The sequence below is a fragment of the Rhinopithecus bieti genome, unplaced genomic scaffold (assembly GCF_001698545.2).
Source record: "Rhinopithecus bieti isolate Rb0 unplaced genomic scaffold, ASM169854v2 scaffold_5948, whole genome shotgun sequence".
Taxonomy (NCBI): Eukaryota; Metazoa; Chordata; class Mammalia; order Primates; family Cercopithecidae; genus Rhinopithecus; species Rhinopithecus bieti.
The window spans coordinates 2,764,522-2,783,827 of record NW_016805422.1 but is presented as its reverse complement, the minus strand read 5'-3'; the positions used below and the strand labels follow the sequence as shown (position 1 = coordinate 2,783,827).

The following is a 19,306-nucleotide window of genomic DNA, read 5'->3' as shown; positions in this document are numbered from 1 at the left end:
TCTCTGGCTGATAGCAAAACATAGAATAGAGACCAATAATGCTGTCAATTCGTAGAGAATTCAGCTTGATCTTAACTGAGTCCCATTTCATTGCTGACCTTTTGCTTATGTTTCTTAAACAGAAATTCTGAGGAAAGAACCATTTTGTTTTTGCTTTTTAGGACCTACGATTTTGAATGCTTTGTTAATACCATAAACCATTTCCTTTCACTGTACTAACTTTGAAGTGCTTCCTTGTGTCATGTTACGCTTTATGGTTTAACTAATTTTGAGTAACAGGAAAGAGCTACCCTATTCTGTTTTACAGGATTTTTTCTTCCAAATTAATCGAATTTTTTTTTTTCAACGGGTAGATCTCATTTCCTCAAACTCGGGATTAGTAAGATTTAAATGGTCAGTGTTGTCATATAAGGAAGGTTATATTATAAACAAGTACTTGAGATTGCCATGGTATTTTATTATTTAAAACGACAAAAGAGAAGTTAGTCTTGGTGTTTTGAAACTGGTAGTTCTAGGGCTTCATATATTATGCAGATGACTCTCAGGCCTGTAAACCATTTTCCAAGGTTGGTGTCCTTGATCTATTGTAATGATGTAAGCCTATCTTTGGTTAGTCACGTGGTGTATATTTGGAAGTAGTAAAGCTAAACTCAGCGTACATGTATTAACGTCAAATTTGCAACTATTGTTTTAGAGTGTACCTTACTGGTAAAAATTGTTGTATCAGTAACAGGTAACACTTGGTTAGGTGGAATATGTGGCTTTTACCATATTACCATGTCGTAAATTGTGCATTTGGAGGTTGTCTCTTAGAAATAATATTTTATCTTCTGTTGGAGAAGGGGAATAGTTGTGGCTTCCAAAGTAGCTCCTGATTTTCTTCCATTATGAAAATGGCTTTCATGATGGACTTAGGAGGAGGTCAAGTAATGATTTGCACACTAGGTTTGCTGTCAAAGAGGAGACACTTGTGTTTATTTTGGGAAAGAAATTATGGATTACCAGTGTCCAGGAGTAAGGTTTTAGATTTTCTCCAGAAGCATAACAAAGATTTAAAAATTTACCTTCACTGATTTTAATTCTTTTGTAACCACTAGTTTCTTTCTTCCTTAGATGCAGAATCCTGATACCCTATCAGCAATGTCAAACCCTAGAGCAATGCAGGCCTTGTTACAGATTCAACAGGGTTTACAGACATTAGCAACGGAAGCCCCGGGCCTCATCCCAGGGTAGGTTTATTTGGGGAAGATGATGAAAGTGCATAATGGTTACTTTCTCTGAGAATTTCAGATTTAGTAATGTTCTGCCTTTTTTTTTTTTTGGTTGTGGGGAGACAGGGTCTTGCCCTGTCGCCTAGGCTGTGAGTGTGGTGGTGCAATCATGGCTCACTACAGCCTCTACCTCTCAGGCTCAAGGGATTCTCTCACCTCAGCCTCCCGAGTAGCTGGGACTACAGGTGTGCACCACCACACCCAGCTAATTTATTTATTTATATATGTCTGTCTGTATGTATGCATTTTTGTTGTTTTTAGAGATGGGATTTTGTCATGTTGCCCAGGCTGGTCTCAAACTTCTGGGCTTAAGCAATTCGGCCTGCCAAAGTGGGATCAGAGGCATGAGCCACGGCACCTGGTCCCCATCTCCTCCCCCTGCTTTTTTTTTTTATATTTAGGAGATGGATTTTTGCTGTTTTACCCTGGCTGAACTTGAACTTCTAGGCTCAGGTGGTCCTCCCACCTCATTCTCCCCAGTAGCTGGGACACAGTGCCTGGCCATGATTGTTTTTAAGTCAGGGTTTTCAAAGGTAAAAATTATTATTATTTTTTAAATTCTTTTTAGAGATAGAGTCTCACTCTGTCGACCAGATTGGAGTGCAGTGGTGCAATTTCGGCTTACTTCAGTCTCTACCTCCTGGGCTCAAGCAATCCTCCTACCTCAGCCTGCCAAGTAACTGATACTACAGGTGTGCACCACCACACCCAGCTAATTTTGTTTTTATTTTTTGTAGAGATGAAGTCTCACAATGTTGGCTAGGCTGATGTCAAATTCCTGGGCTGCTGGGATCATCAGTCTCCCAAAATGAGCCACTGCACCAGGCCAAAAGGGCTTATTTTAAGAAAATAGCTTAGCTTAATTATATTAAAATGTAACCGATTTACGGACTGGCCTCTGGTTTTGCAGGACCTTAGGATATTTCCTGTTTGTGCTTTCTCTAGGTTTACTCCTGGCTTGGGGGCATTAGGAAGCACTGGAGGCTCTTCAGGAACCAATGGATCTAACGCCACACCTAGTGAAAACACAAGCCCCACAGCAGGAACCACTGAACCTGGGCATCAGCAGTTTATTCAACAGATGCTACAGGCTCTTGCTGGGGTAAATCCTCAGGTATCAGTTCTTTTCCATTCAAGTTTTGTATTCCTTAATGTTGGAAATTTAGAAATTTCCAAAAAGAAGGAAAAAGGAAAGCAGTAGTTCTTAGGTGTTTAGGTTAATGAAAAATGCAGTCTTAAGGATATTGAATAAGAAAACAGGCATTACAAAAGTTGTTGACTTTGGTGCTGTCTGAGACACTAAAGGAAACATTGTTAATGGTTGTAGAGAAGATGTGCTACAACCTAAAGTCTTACTTTTTAGAAATTGCCTTTTAAAATGCGTTTTTTTCTTTTAGTTCCTATTTGAAAATAATTTGAAATAGGTTTTGCTTTAAAAAAGTTCTTAGGGAGGAATGGAAACTTGATTATCTCAAGTACTTCCAGGACAACTGTATTCTAGTCTGTCTTTTGACTGGAAAAAAGTCCTAACTACCTTACTCTACCCATTACACCATCTCCTGCGGTAGCTTGTTACATATATATATATATGTCGTAAATATGGCTAAAGAATATGGACCCCCAATCATGTGCTTGCATCTACAAACATACATTGGCTTTACTAATAATGTGCCATTATATAAAGATGATCGCCAGTTCAAGCCTATTTTATTAGGTTGTCCCCAAACTTCTTAATGTCTCAAGGTCTGTTAGGTGCTTTCTGTTTTCTTTTCTGGGTTTCTTTTCTTTTTACTTTTCTTTCCCTTTCCACTTTCGCCTTTACCTTTCTTCTTTCCTCTTCTCCTTTCCCTTTTCTCTTTCCTCCTCCCCTTTCCCTTTTCTCTTTCCTCTTCCCCTTTCCCCTTTCTCCCTTTTCCCCCCCTTTCCCCTCTTTGCCTTTCGTTTTTCCTTTTTTCTTTCCCTTTCCCTTTCCCTTGTGACAGACAGCCCAGGCTGGGTGCCATCACGGCTCACTACATCCTGCACCTCCTGGCCTCCAGCAATCCTCGCACCGTAGCCTCCGGAGTAGCTGGGACTACAGGCGCAGACCACCACACCTGGCTAATTTTTGTATTTTTTGTAGAGATGGGGTTTCGCCATGTTGCCCAGGTTGGTCTCAAACCCCTGAGCTCAAGCTATCCCACCCGCCTTAGCCGCCTCCCAGAGTGCTGGGATTACAGGCGTGAGCCACTGTGCCCGGCCTGCTGTTTTCAAGCCTTACTAAATACAATAAACAGAGTAGTGTTCTGTCTTATACATATCTATATTCCCGATAAGCTAGTGTAGTATAGTTTCTGGCTCATGGTAGATACTCAGTAAGTATTCATGGAATAAATAAGAAAGAAGGATTTGGAGTATTAGAATTAATTGTTACATAAGTTAACTTACCTCTGAATTACCAAGTAGGCCTAGGATTGATTGGTCATTTATGTGATTTATGTGTTTTTTTTTTTATTTTTTTAACTTCGTTTCTGAAGAAAAGATTTGATGCTGCTGAGTTGTCAGAATTAAGAGTATAATTTTGAGCCTGAAACTGAAGCTGTTTTCTAAGAGTTGACTGTCCAGTGTGCAAGTTAAACTCACATTCATTCAAAGAATCATTGAAACTTTAGAATTTCATACATGAGGATACCGGCTTTTATAAGTTACTCAATTGGTCAGTAGCTACACAAATCATCTAATTCTGAACTATTTGTGTATATATATGTGTTCAAATTTTTCTGCACGTACGTGATCCTCTAAAATAATGGTTGATGTTTATTAAGCTTCCCCCCCTCCCCCACCAAAGTAGAGTCGTGATCTATTTGACGTGATTATTTAGGTATAAACTAGACTATTTAAAATAAAGTGCTAATGGACTTTTAAATATGTTGGATGTGTTTCAAGAGGTGGGCAGTGTTTTTGAAGCTCAGTAGATCAGCATATGTTATAAAAAAGCAATTAAAAAATTTTAAAAGTCAGTCAGGTGTGGCATGGACTGGCTTCCTTTAGAGTTGGATTAATTTTTTTTTCTTTAATAGCTACAGAATCCAGAAGTCAGATTTCAGCAACAACTGGAACAACTCAGTGCAATGGGATTTTTGAACCGTGAAGCAAACTTGCAAGCTCTAATAGCAACAGGAGGTGATATCAATGCAGCTATTGAAAGGTTACTGGGCTCCCAGCCATCATAGCAGCATTTCTGTATCTTGAAAAAATGTAATTTATTTTTGATAACGGCTCTTAAACTTTAAAATACCCGCTTTATTTCATTTTGACTCTTGGAATTCTGTGCTGTTATAAACAAACCCAATATGATGCATTTTAAGGTGGAGTACAGTAAGATGTGTGGGTTTTTCTGTATTTTTCTTTTCTGGAACAGTGGGAATCAGTGCTTTTCATTTAAGGCTACTGCATGCATCACTTCTGCATTTATTGTAATTTTTTAAAAACATCACCTTTTATAGTTGGGTGACCAGATTTTGTCCTGCATCTGTCCAATTTATTTGCTTTTTAAACATTAGCCTATGGTAGTAATTTATGTAGAATAAAAGCATTAAAAAGAAGCAAATCATTTGCACTCTAATTTGTGGTACAATATTGCTTATTGTGACTTTGGCATGCATTTTTGCAAACAAAATGCTGTAAGATTTATACTACTGATAATTTTGCTTTGTTTGTATACATATAGAGTATGCACATTTGGGACTGCATTTCTAGAAACATACTGCAATAGGCTATCTGAGCAAAACACCTGTAACCAAAAAAGTGAAGATAAGAAAATACTCTTAAAGCTGAGTATTTCCTAATTGTATAGAATCTTACAGCATCTTTGACAAACATCTTCCAGCAAAAGTGCCGGTTAGTCAGGTTTGTTGAAAATATAGTAGAAAAACTGATTCTGGTTATCTCTTTAAGGACAATTAATTGTACAGACACATAATGTAACATTGTCTCAACATTCATTCACAGATTGACTGTAAATTACCTTAATCTTTGTGCAGACTGAAGGAACACTGTAGTATACCCCAAAGTGCATTTGCCTAGGACTTTTCAGCTTCTCCCATAGGTAGTTTAACAGGCATTAAAATTTGTAATTGAAATGTTGCTTTCACTGAAAAAGTGTCTAGATGTTTCAGTTATTTTTAATCGCCATATAAAAATAGAACTCTCTTTTGGGTTTATCTGTTTTCTCATGCACAGGCAATACACGAATTTAAAATGAGTTGTGAGCCAATTGTTTCTGGAGTGTTTTGGTAGTTCTGTTAAGAAATAGTTAAATATTGTGCTTTTCAGAGCCTCAGAGAAAGGGGGACGGGGTGGGGGGGGGCAGTGGAATCTATCCTGGATGGGGCCAGCTTAAATAATACTGGCAACCAAGATTCTGTTAGGATTTCTGTGCATATAGTATAGTAAAGAAGTATCATTCAGGGGTGAAAAACAAAGAGCCGTTTTAATGATGTTGAGTACATTTGGCTGTTTTATAGCCTTTTTCTTCCCTCCCCAAAGAATTCTGTTTGCCTAACTCTCAAACTGTTGGGATGGTACATTCCTTTAGGACCAATTAAAACATAGTTTAGGGTCAGTAATACATTTGGCTGACTCTGGTTCAGTATTCTCTTAGGTGATTATATTCTCTCATGTACAGTTACAGGAAATTAAAATGTTAAAGTAACCTAAAATGAATTCAGACCAATAAAATCAAGGGAAATACAAGTTGATTCCATTACTTCTGTATGTTGCTTGCTATTAAAAAAGGTTAAGAGGCCAGGTTACCCACCAGTCCATGCACTGTTCTGACACTTTCCCCAGGAGGAAAACAAGTACAAAGGTTACGGTGGAGGCATGAGTAGAGATTGTTGAGAAGGGTATTCATGTGTCTTTGCTCTTTCTGCTTTATGCCTCAGTCTGGTTTAAAAACTTCTGTACTGGCGAATGTGGTTCAGTGTGGGATAGTGTCATAACTAATTTGACAATTTATTAATCACAAAATAACAATAAATCTCTAGCTTTTACACTTGATCTGTCTTGCCTCTTTTGTAGAAAGAAAAAAAATGTCTTTAACTTTTGCTAACCATGTGTTTTAAAGGCTATTGGAGTTGATTTACCCCGGATTTTGTCACATTTTACATTCTTTATTTTTCAGGTTTTCCAATTAAAATGTCACATGGTCTTTTGTGGTGTGATAAAAAGATAGCACACTGGGAAGGTAGGTGACTTGAGCTCCACTTTTGATCTTGGTACTTGACTAGTTATGTGACATTGAGGCGTCATGATTTCTTTATTATACATGTAGTGGTAAGGCTTATAGGTGCACTGGACTGGGCGAGAAGCTCTAAAGTACCTTTAAGCTGCTGCAGTGGTATGGTTTTTGTTTTTAATATGTTTACCTTTAGGTCTAAGTCTAAAGATAAATATCTACATCTTAAGGGGTTCAAAATACTTAAAATTCTTATCAGCACTGAAAGGATGTTTAAAATATTGTAGGCTTAAATTGTTCTCATATTGAGTGATAATATTTAGTACAAATTGAATAAAGAATGGAGTAGTGAAGATGTCATTTCAGGATTTTATTTCCCAATTATACTATTTGTGATATCCTAAACAAAGTGTAGCAAATACTGAAAAATCAGATGAATGACACCTGGCCTCTGTGTGTGTGAGAATCTTGAGTTTCAGACTTGGTTTAAATATAATAATGAAAAGAGTCTTTTATTCTTATTATGTTAATTTAATAGGCATATCACAAAATACAACGATGGATAACAATATGCTAGTGACAAAAGTGAAGCTAAGCCATGTGGACAATGACATCCACATGATTAACAAAAAAAGGCTATGTGATTAATCAGGGAAATACTCTATATTGTACTTCTTCTCTTAGAGATTACTATTAAACATACTACAGTCAACAGGAAGTCTTACATTAAAGAAGTCTATTTAAAGTTTTATCAGCTTTTTCCAGTCTCACTAGACCATCTCTTAACTATTCTTTAAGGTGATGCCATATGCAATGAACACACTTCTGTACTTCGTGTATCTACCCTTCTCTCTGGTGTTGCACATGGTATTTATCTGCTTTGGCTCCTATAAAGCCTACCATTCTTTCTGGGCTCGGTTCTGAAGGCGTCCTAAACTTTGCTGATCCAGTGTTTGGTTAACTCTTAACTGTTCATACTTAGCCTTCACTGTCAATTGCTGCATTTTGCTCCTCCCCTTCACCTTGTAGTGTTTTGTTTTGTTTTTGTTTCATTTTTCTGCTTTAAAATTGTCTTGGCAGTTACCTAAGTTAACACCAGTTGTTCCTCTTTAACTTGTCTGTATCTTTTCTCATAGGCAACTATTATGTCAGAAAGTCAAATTATTGAACATCTACTGAGTGCCAGGTTCTCTTCCAATTGCTCAGAGTATACCAGCAAATAAAACAAGATTCTTTCCACATGGGGCTTACATAGTAGAATGTAGGCAGATAGCAAAACATACAGATTGCTTGCCAGGTAATCAGTGCTTTGGTGAAAAATTCTTCATAGTAAGGAGACTAGGTCAGGAAGGTGGTGTTCTTATTTTATATAAGGTAGTCAGAGAAAGCCTCAACTCATTGAGGTGACATTTGAACACACACTTCAGTATCTGGAGGGGTGAACAACTTTTCCAGGAAGAAGGAGAACTAATGAAAAGGCCCTGAAATAGTGTCCTTGAATGTATGTCAACCTAAAGGGAAGAAGCTGAGGCACAGAATACAATTTCAAAAGAGTTTACTTGAGCCAAAGTGAAAACAACTGCCAGGGACCCATTTCAAGTTGCCTTGGGGAGTACTCTGTTCGGTTCAAGCAGGTTTTTAAAGGCAAAGGGGAACAAGGAGTGGGCTGATAAAAGTTTTGACAGATATTCTCATTGGTTTCCAGAGATAACATTGATTAGCCAGGCGTGTACACTGTTGAACATAGGGTAAAAGTTATGGCGTCTACTGTACGTCTTAATGGCTACTTGGTGTCAGTCCAGAGCCCACATAGTAAGTTGCTTCAAGAGGTAATTATTTAGCTCAAGAGGGAATGAGATGTGACTGATGTCACATTTTAAATACCTCTCTGAGCCTGATTAATTTAAAGGGGTTTGCATTCCTCAGATAAAAACTTTCATTTCTTTCTCAGTATGTTTGTAGAACACAAGGAATCCAGTGTGGCTGGGCAAGATGAACAAGGGAGGGGGGAAGCAGGGTAGGAAATAGGAGAGAGGTGGGGGGGGGGTTCAGGTGTTTGACACGGAGGACTTGGTAATACACAAATCTTTATGACCCACCCCCAGAGTTTGTGATTAATAGGGAGTTGGGGAAAAATTTGTATGTCTAACAAGTTCCTAGGTTGAACAACTAATGAAACAACTAATGAAAACCACTGCACTACAGGAACCAGGGTGAAAGCAGGAAGGCTTTTCAGAGGTTATAATCTAGTGAGAGATCACAAGGACTTGGACTGGGCTGGTGGCAGTGGAGGTGGTAAGAAGTTGGATTTGGGGTATGTTTTGAAGGTAGAGCCAACAGGATGGACTGATAATAGAGGTGTGAAGTTTAGAGCAAGAGAGGAGTCAAGGCAAACAAGGTAGAAAGACAGGAAAAGGAGTGGAAATCAGGATTTTGGTGTTGACATGTTAAGTTGAATATACTTGATGGAACATTTAAGTGAAGATGTTGAGGCCAGTGGAGAGCTGCAAAGGAGAGGAACAGATAGGTCATAAGGTGAGAGCTAAGAGAGGTCCTGAAAGCGGGTGATGAAGCTTACTAAGAAGGAGAGCGGTTCAATACACTGCTGCCTCAAGTTCTTATCATGGATTGAGTGTTAACCCTTCACATTAGTAAAGGAAGGACCCTCGTGACTATGACTGTAGCGGTTTAGAGTGGTGGGTAAAATTGTGGTTAGAGTGGACTGGCAGGAGGCACAGTTTGGAAGAGAGAGAAATGGGGCAGTAGCGGTGGGGTGGGTGCTGTGGTGGTGGTGTAGAAATTTGCCTTTTTTTTTTTTTTTAAGATGGCAAATACTGCAGCATGTTTTTATTTTAATTATAATGACCAGTGTGTGGGGCATGGGGGAGGGGACTTGCCCAGGTAATTGTTTTCTACCAAAACAGAGAAATGTAAAGAGAGAAACGAGTTACTGCTAGCCTTTGATTCCCAGAAGAGGTTTAAAAAAAAAAATCGGCACCTTTGTTACATGGGCTGAGATGTGAGAGAGAGTTTGTCTTTCCAGCCATCATTTGCCTCAGCTGGGTCTGCCTTTTCTTGCCAGTAGAAGTGGCACCTGCCAGCCCATCTGAACTACACTTCATGGTCAGCCGTTTCAGAAGTAGAGGAAAAGCACCCCTCCCAGCATTTTTGCTTGGGTAAGATCTCATAGAACAAAACTGAGATTTCCTCTAAGCTCGGACAGTGGTGAAGCACACCCTCAATTTGTAATTCCAGCCTATGCCTGATAACATGAGTATTTCTGACTTCCAGTCGACTGTCTTGCTTGCCACTTTGTGCTTAGACAGGGCTAGACACATATAGGAATTGTCAGTAGTTTCCCTCAAAGACCAAAGCTGAGTGTAGGAGCCTAATTCTTTAATGGAATATATAGTAGACAGTTGGGTATTCAAGCCAGATTTTTTTACGAAGGTGTTTCAGACACATTTTCTATTCCTTATATTTTATAGAGAGCGGAGGGAATTTCCACTGTGTTGTGGTTATGTAATGCTTTATAACAAACTACACCACAGCTTGGTGGCTTAGAACAGAATCATTCATTTTGTTCATGAGTGAGCAATTTTGGCAGGGCTTGGTGAATACAGTTGGACCAACCTGACTGAGTCTGGAGAATTTACTTTCGAGGGGGCTTATTATGCACATGGGTGTTAAATTAGTGCATGCTTTTATCTGGGAGTGCACTCAGGGTCTCAGTTCCTTTCCACATGGACTTCCCAATAGGGCTACTGTGCTTCCTTACAACATGGCTGGTGGGTTTCAAAAATAAGTATTTTAAGAAAAATGAAAAGTGCTGTTTTTTTTTAAGTTCTGGGTCCCAAACTGGCCCAGTGTCATATCTCCAGTATTCTATTGGCCAGGCAGTCTTAGCTCGCCCAAATATAAGAGGAGGGGTCAAAGACCCACTGCTTGTTGGGAAGAATGTCAAATAATTTGTGACCATCTTAATCTTATCACACACTACAATCCCAGAAGGAGGAAAATGTTGGAGGTTACACATTTCTTCTCCACTGTTCATCCCTTTCTAAGGGAATTAGTGACATGACTGCTCGTTGAAGAGTGTAAGAAGAACTAAGCATAAATATGAACCCCTTTGGGAAACTGTAAAAAGGGAAACATTCCCTCCTGGTCTACTTCCTGCCACAAGGTTAGTGAGATAGGCTTGACCGCTATGGGTTTTTTTTTTTTTTTAAACTGTAGTAAAGTATACATATCATAAAATTTACCATTGTAACCATTTTAAAGGGTACAATTCAGTGTCGTTAAGTATATTCATAATGTTGTATAACCATCACCATCCTTCAGAACTTCCTTATCACCCCAAAAGGAAACCTTGTAGCCATTAAGCATTCAATCCCTATTCCCTCCTCACCCAAGCCCCTGGCAATTGCAAAATCTGTTTTCTGCCTCTCTATGGATTTACTTATTCTGGACATTTTATATAACTGGAATCATTTAATATGTGGCCTTTTGTGTCTGGCTTCTTTGACTTATGTTTTCAAGGTCCATCCATTTTGTACTGTGTAATCTCATTCCTTTTTATGGCTGAATAATATTCCACTGTATGTTTATGCTACATTTTATTCATCTGTTGATAGACCCTATTCATCATTTTCCTATTGTGAACAATGTTGCAATGAATATTGGCCTACAAGTTTGAGTTTCTGTTTTCAGTTTGGGAACCTGAAAAATCTGAGACAGATCTCAGTTAATTTAGGAAGTTTATTCTGCCAAGGTTGAGGATGTGCCCGTGACGCAGCTTCAGGAGGTCCTGACTACATGTGCCCAAGGTGGTTGGGGCACACCTTGGTTTTACACATTTTAGGGAAGACATGAGACATCAATCAATATATGTAAGATGTGTGTTGGTTTGGTTCCGTCTAGAAAGGGGGGACAACTCAAGCAGGGGGAGGGGGCTTCCAGGTCACAGGTAGGTGAGAGACAAATGGTTGCATTCTTTTGAGTTTCTTATTAGTCTCTCCAAAGGAGGCCATCAGATATGCATCTAATCTCAGTGAGCAGGGGGGGTGACTTGAATGGGAGGCAGGTTTGCCCTAAGCAGTTCCCCTGGTTGACTTTCCCTTTAGCTTAGTAATTTTGGGGCCCTAGATTTATTTTCCTTTCAAATTTTTTTTTTATTTTGGGGATATATGTAGGAGTGGAATTGCTGGGTCATAATGGTAATTCCATTGCTAACTTTTTACGGAACTGCTGAACGGTTTTCCATAATGGCTGCACTATTATATATTCCCACCAGCGTTGTTTGGGTTCCAGTTTCTCTACATCTTGCCAACACTTCATTCCTCCTCCATCTGGTCCCCATTGTTTTGTTTTGTTTTTTAAATTACTGCCATCATGGTAGGTGTGAAGTGGGATCTCATTGTGAGTTTTTTTGTTTTCTTGTTGTTTTTGAGACAAGAGTCTCACTCTGTTGCCCAGGCTGGAGTGCAGTGGTATGATCTCAGCTCACTGCAACCTCTGCCTCCCAGGTTCAAGTGATTCTTCTACTTCAGCCTCCTGAGTAGGCTGGGACTACAGGCATGCGCCACCATGCCCAGCTGATTTTTGTATTTTTAGTAGAGATGGGGTTTCACCTTGTTGGCCAGGCTGGTCTCGAACTCCTGACCTCAGGTGATCTGCCTGCCTTGGCCTCCCAAACTGCTGGCATTATAGGTGTGAGCAGCACCAGGCCTCATTGTGGTTTTGATTTGCATTCCCATAATGACTTGATGATGAGAATCTTTTCATATGTTATTGGCCATTTGTATACCTTTGGAGATTGAAGTCTTCTTGTATTTTTCTTTTGTTGCTTGTGCTTTTGGTGTTGCAGCTAAGAAAACATTGCTAGGCTGGGCGCTGTGGCTCACACCCGTAATTGCAGCACTTCAGGAGGCTGAGGCGGGTGGATCACCCGAGGTCAGAGTTTAAGACCAGCCTGACCAACATAGTGAAACCCTGTTTCTACTAAAAATACAAAATTGGAGGCTGAGGCGGGTGGATCACCTGAGGTCAGAGTTTAAGACCAGCCTGGCCAACATAGTGAAACCCTGTTTCTACTAAAACTACAAAATTAGCTGGGTCTGGTGGTGCGTACCTGTAATCCCAGCTACTTGGGAGGCTGAGGCAGGAGAATCATTTGAACCCAGGAGGCAGAGGTTGCAGTGAGCCAAGATTGCATCATTGCACTCCAGCCTGGGTGACAAGAGTGAAGCTCCATCCCGCCCTCCCCCCAACAAAAAAAGAAAACACAGAATACATTGTTTCCCCCTATATTTTCTTCTAAGAGTTTTTTGGTTTTAGCTCTTTTCTATTTAGGTCACTGATAAATTGAAGTTATTTTTGTTTATGGCAAGAGTCCCAATTTGTAATTGGTTTTGTGGTTCTAGATTTGCAAAAGGAAGACCAGAATGTTTTACCCATTCCCACCCTTCCCCTTTAAGAAAATAATAAAAACAAAACCCAGAAAGACCAAGGACAAATAATGACTTAAAGATAACATGATACTAGATGCTGAAATGTTGCTGATTGTAGACCATGCTCTTGACCAACTGAGATCTTTGGTTTTCTCAGGAAATTGTTGAAGTTCTATATTTCCTCTTCTCATTTCTATCTCTTGTCCACCCTCATACACTTACCACCCAGTATGACTTCCATTCTCTAGTCTTAATGAAGGTGTGATTTGTATCATATCTGCAGACACTAAGTCTACTTCATACTCATGTACTATGTACAGTGTGAATGCTGATTCCAATTTTAATGTAGCACTGTTAGAAGTCTCAGCATCACATAGAAAGCAGTGGGTACAAACCAGCCTAACAAAAGCATGTGGGTGAAATCCATATGGAAAGAATGTATGAATGATGTTCAAGATATCAAATAAGTTAAAGACATAAAATATTAGGCAATGAGGCAAGTGGTAGCTTTGTGGACATCCTCATTAAACTGAAGAATTAGTTGAGGGCTACAGAAAATGTTAATCAGCAAAGGTGGTAATTCTCAACCCTCGCTTCACATTAGAATCAACTAAAAAGATGAAAAAGTAAGGCCACCTCAGACTAAGCGGAATTGTATCTGGGTGAGGCTTATGCACACATTTTAAAAGCTCTTAAAGTGATTGTAATGTGCTGCCAGGGTGTGACTTAGGCAGTGGTTTTCAGCTTTAATTGTGCATGCAAATTACCTGGGACCTTGTTAAAATGCATATTCTTATTCAAAAAAGTAACCCAGAATGGAGCCAAGACATGAGCTAAAGCTACATAAAACTCTTAGAAGAAAACATAGGTGTAAATCTTGGTGATCTTGGGTAAGGCGGTGGTTTTTTAGCTAGGACACCAAAAGTACAAACAACCAATGAGAAATAGGTAAATTGGACTTCATCAAACTTTAAGTTTTTTTGCTTCAAAGGAAATGATGAAGAAAGTACAAAGACAATCCAACTCGCAGAACGCAAGATAACATTTGCAAGTAATATATCCGATCAAGAACTTCCACAACTCAACAATGAAGAGACCATTTTAAAAATATAAAGAATTTGAATAGACATGTCTCCAAGGAAGATGAACAGATCACCAATAAGCATGTGAAAAGATGCTTTTCATCACTAGGGAAATGCGAATCAAAATCTTAAAGAGATACCACTTCACACTCACTGGGATGGCTGTAATGAAGACAGACCAATAACAATTGTTGGTGAATGTGGAGAAATTGGAACCTTATATTGCTGGTGGGAGTGTAAAATGGGGCAGCTACCAGGAAAACAATTCAGCAGTTTCTCAAAAGATTTAACTGCACAGTTAGCATTTGACCCAGCAATTTCACCGCTATGTATATACCCAAGAAAAATGAAAACAGTATGTCCCCACAAAAAATGTGCACATGAATGAATGTTCATGACAACATTATTCTTAACATCAAAAATGTGGAAACCCAAGTATCCATGAACTGGTGAATCCATTTTTAAAAAATGTGGTATATCCATGCAGTGGAATATTATTCAGCAACAAAAAGGAATGAAGTACTAATACATGCTAAAGCAGGGACAGACATTTTTACATAGGCCCTGGGTACTTCTTGGACAAATATGTTGGCTGGAGTTGGGTGAGATGGGATAATTTCTCAAGGTCTTCGGTTCCAGATAGGTTAACCACAAGAGGCCAAGTGGTAGAAGGGGAAGTGGTATATGTACTGGGACATTAATCCACTAGTCCATGTCACTCAACCATCTGGCCTCAGGGTAGAGGTCAGCTACTACAACCTGGCCCTTGGGTGCAAAACCTACCAAATTCTAATTTTTTGAGAAGGGAAGTTAAATCCTCCCATCTAAACTCTTCGTGATTCTAAAGATAATGTGTCCCAAACTTTCAAACTGAGGCCTAAAGGATCTTAGTGACGGTGATGATATCTGACAGAAAAAAGTAGTTCCTGTCATCCAGATGCTAGCCTGGTATTAAAAGCTGGACCTCCATGTCCTGCTGAGCATACACAGTTTCACAGGACACCTACATCAGTACAAGACTGCTCTTCAGCTGTGGTGGGTCAAGACAAAGGAACATTTCTTTAGTCATGTCCACACTGAAAAACAGCATTTTCCAAGATGCAAAACTGACCAAACATCTCCCTGTCCTGGTTAATGTGCTTCTTAACCAGTTATAGCTTTAGCTTCACTTCCTTCTTCACACTTTTTTTTTTTTTTTTTTCCTGAGACCGAGTCTCTCTCTGTCACCAGGCTGGAGTGCAGTGGTGCAATCTTGGCTCACTGCAACTTTCACCTCCCAGGTTCAAGCAATTCTTCTGCCTCAGCCTCCCGAGCAGCTGGGATTACAGGCACCCACCACCATGCCCAGCTAATTTTTGTATTTTTAGTAGAGATGGGGTTTCACTGTGTTAGCCAGGATGGTCTCAATCTCTTAACCTCGTGATCCGCCCACCTCGGCCTCCCGAAGTGCTGGGATTACAGGTGTGAGCCACCGCGCCCGGGCGATTTCCTTAAGATAACCAGTTATCCCCCACTTCCTGACAGCATCCATTTAGAGAGCCCTGCTTCCTTGAACCCTACCCAGGACTATCTATCATGCATCCAAATCTTGAATCCTTTCTGACATCTTACTGAGTCTTTTGCACAATTTTTGGAGGTGTGTTGTTCTTATACAGTGAGCAGGCAGCCCAACTTGTTCAGGGCAGATTGTGTTCCTGTGTTATCTGGTCTGGAGTTGCACAGTGGTAGCCCTATTCAGATAGAGCGTGCATTTTTAATTTTGTCACAGTCTCCCATATCCCACTAGTGTTGGTCGCATTCTTTGGCCATTCAAATTTGCAAGTCTTGCCATGGACTGTCATGGGTTGAGGGCATTTCCTTAGGTACCATCTGACTGGGTCCCTGATTAAGGTACGTGTTAGATACTCAACATCAGGTCTGGGGTCCTCCTAAGTGATGACCAGTGACTTCAACCTCCCACAAAGTGGACTTCAATTTGCACAGCATCCAGGGTAGGTTGCTGGAGGGAAACTGCTGGAAGGAATGGTGATCATCAGGAAATCAGCACCAGCTCACATTTCACATATGAGATTGTGTGAAGCTGGGCTGAAATAACTCCGCACACTGATGCTTAACACAGCTTCCTGGCTGAATGTCTAATCAGATCCTAATTCCTTGGTAATTGCTGGCCCATGATACAGTTAATACTCTGATCTTGAATATTTCATCTTTGAATGAACAGATGTGCTGTTCAGTGAAGGGATAATAAACTTGCATATTACAGTTTCAGAAAATTAAAATCCCTGGTGGATGGTGTCTTTGATTAAAGTCAGCTTGTTATAGTTTTCTCCTGGTTCTTGCACTCCATCCACTGAAAAATAATTTGCTCATCAGAGCAGACTCTAGAGAGGCACAGGATGTGAGCACTGGACCCTGGCAGCATCTAGTGACATCCCCTAGAGCTGTCTTATCTATGTCACCCAGCGAGCTTATGCCAGTGCTGTGCCTTGAGCCCAGGTTTTTCCGGGTCCTGATTCCAGAGCCGGCTGCTCAGCTTATTGCTAGTTCATCCCATGCTTCAGGGACCTCATCCTAGACCCTGCCTGAAATAACCTGCCCAAGGGCTGGGGAAAGGGGTGTGGAAATACAGAGACCCTGGCGGGGCTAAGCTATCAGAGCCAAAAGGCTTCATTCTTACGAGGCAGGTAACGCCCTCATTTTACAGGAGAGAAAAATGTTTAATCTGAAATTTCTGTGGTGGTGGGAATGGAGACTGGGGAGGGGGCGGTGGTGGTGGAGAATCCTGCCAGAGGAGAAGGTGAATCTTTTATCTCCATCCATTTTGAGCCACTGCAAACCATCCGGCCCTTCTTCCCTGGGCTCTTTGTGCTTGCTGGGTCCCCCCACCCCGGCCACAAGAGGGCAGTACCGGTCCACACCTCGGCCTCCCTGGGATCACTTTTGGGAAGATCAGAGCGGTGCTCTCAACCCACCAGACTCCTTTTCAACACCTCCTTTTTAACAGCTATTTTCTAATGCCCCTTTACTATCACAAAATGAGATTAATTGCTAACAAAACATACCTAAGCAAGTAATAAATGTAATGCCTTAGCTCTAATTTAAAGGACACATGAAAGTATGAATAAACTTTCAGTGTGTACTGCTTGAGCACGAGTACAGTAAACACAATGGAGTCGTTATATGCTTGCACCCATTGTGGGGTCACCCCTGAAAGAATGCAAGTGCATGTGGGTTGCCGTGTCGGTGACAAACACATCACATCATGATTTTCTAAAATGGTAAACAATTCTTGGTAAAGTTAAAAAATAAAATGGGGGCCAGGCTCAATGGCTCACGCCTGTAATCCCAGCACTTTGGGAGGCCGAGGCAGGCAGATCACTTGAGGCCAGGAGTTTGAGACCAGCCTGGCCAACATGGTGAAACCCCATTGCTACTAAAAACACAAAAATTAGCCAGGCGTGGTGGTGTGCACCAGCTACACGGGAGGCTGAGGCAGGAGAATCACTTGAACCCGGGAGGCGGAGATGCAGTGAGCTGAGATTGGGCCACTGCACTCCAGCCTGGGCAACAGAGTGAGACTCTTTCAAAAAAGGAGAAAAGAAAACTCTCTTTGAACCCAGGACTCATTCTTAGGTGTAAGGTGTATGGGAGCTGGACACAGACCCACCCTCCCGCTCATAGACTTTCTCCAAGTGGGATGGTGGGGAGGCGCCTGCGCTGGGGTTGCAGCCCTCCACAGTGGTGCATTCACTGCATTGATTTTTTTTTTTATTGAGATAAAAAAATGTCAGTATCAAAAAATGGCAGATAAAAATTTATACACCATAAAATTCATTTGAAAGCGCACATCAGTGGATGTAGCATATTTCACTATGCTGTGCAAACATCACTACTGTGTAACTCCGGGACATGTGCATCACCCCTAGAAGAAACTGTGTACCTGTTGGCAGCCAGTCCCAAGTCCTGCCTTCCCCATCCCAGGCAACCCATCCATCTGTCTCTATGGATTCTTCTACTCTGGACACCTTTTCCCTTATCTCTCTGTGTGTTCACGTCATCTGAATGCCTCATTGACGATTCCCTGCTGTTACACCAAGAGAAATACTTGAGAGGGGAAGGCCAGGGCACTATTAAAATGGCATTCAATAGATTATCTTTTCCCTGCAGCCAGATCCTCTTAGCCAACCCAACTTTCCCTGTAGATCAGTGTCCTTAGCCAGAAAAGGAATTCCCCACCCATCTCTTTGGTCCTTTCTACCTGCTACCTGTGATCCCTGCCAAATCAATCAGCCGCTTTACACGGTTGAGGGTTAGGTGCTCCCCAGTCTATCACCAACCCAAAGCACCACTTTAGAGACTGCACTTCATCCCTGGCCTTTCGTGAGTTGTCCAGCAGGTCTTTGGCGAAAACTAACCCAGTCCTAAACTTCACCTTCATTAAGATTCTCCCTGCTGCTGCCATCTAAGTGGGCTCAGCATGAGCAGGGGATCCAAACGGGGTCCTGGTTGTCAGACCTCACCCTGGGGCTCCCACCCCTGGCTGCTCATCAGGTGAGCTGTGGAGCTTTCAGAGGTGAGACCGGGGCCCCTCATGACAGATGCTGCTTCAGTGGGTTTGGAGGAAGCAGAAACAGGTCTGTGCTTTTCAGTTCCTCAGGTGACTCTAACAGGCAGTGGAGGTTGGGAACCACTGCCTTCCTCATTTTTTCCTCTGTTTCCTGGCACCATGACGGAGGGGAGGCCAAAGGGTAGTTCAGCCGTGGAGCAGCTGTGGGGGTCTGCCTTAAGTCTTTTGTCAAGGAATGTGCTTTGGCATTCGTTATGGGGAGGGAGCTGGGACAGGGGCACGATCCAGCCAGAACAGATGCTGTTCAGCAGGTCTAAGTCCCCATGGTCAAGGCCTTTGTTGCGTCCTTTCTGTCTCAGGAGTTTAGTTGGTGCCAGAGAATACACGATGCCTTATCTTTCACCCCAACTGGACCTACCTGACAGCCAGGGCTTTGTGTCACAAGCCTCAAACCCTCCACGGTGCCTGTCACATACAGTCTGGACTCACTACTAAGCACAATGGATTGGTTGATTTCTCTCTCCACATGGCAGGGGGACTTATCCAGCTGGATGTGTTAATTGGACAACTTCTAGTGCCTGGCCTCCAAATATGAGGGTTGATGTAAACCAAAGCCAGCCAGAAGCTACTCCAAATAGCTTGGCAAAGGGGAAAATCAAGGGCTCCATATTTTCTTAGGCAAGGGCCCTCCACCAAAACAGTCTTTTTATTCCACTGGC

At 41.3% G+C, this 19,306-nt stretch overlaps 1 protein-coding gene across 2 annotated transcripts in view; it reads left to right on the top strand.

Annotated features, from left to right (window-relative positions):
- UBQLN1 (ubiquilin 1) overlaps window positions 1-6,311 on the top strand; it is a 51,807-nt gene extending 45,496 nt beyond the window's left edge. Inside the window, exons 9-11 of one of the 2 annotated variants that reach the window (XM_017872374.1) lie at window positions 1,114-1,229; window positions 2,217-2,385; window positions 4,331-6,311. In XM_017872374.1, the coding sequence (XP_017727863.1) occupies window positions 1,114-1,229; window positions 2,217-2,385; window positions 4,331-4,483 (438 nt within the window). In that variant the 3' untranslated portion in view covers window positions 4,484-6,311. The remainder of the gene's footprint in view (window positions 1-1,113; window positions 1,230-2,216; window positions 2,386-4,330) is intronic. The other variant, XM_017872375.1, reaches the window with a different exon arrangement.
- The last annotated feature ends 12,995 nt before the right edge of the window (window positions 6,312-19,306 follow it).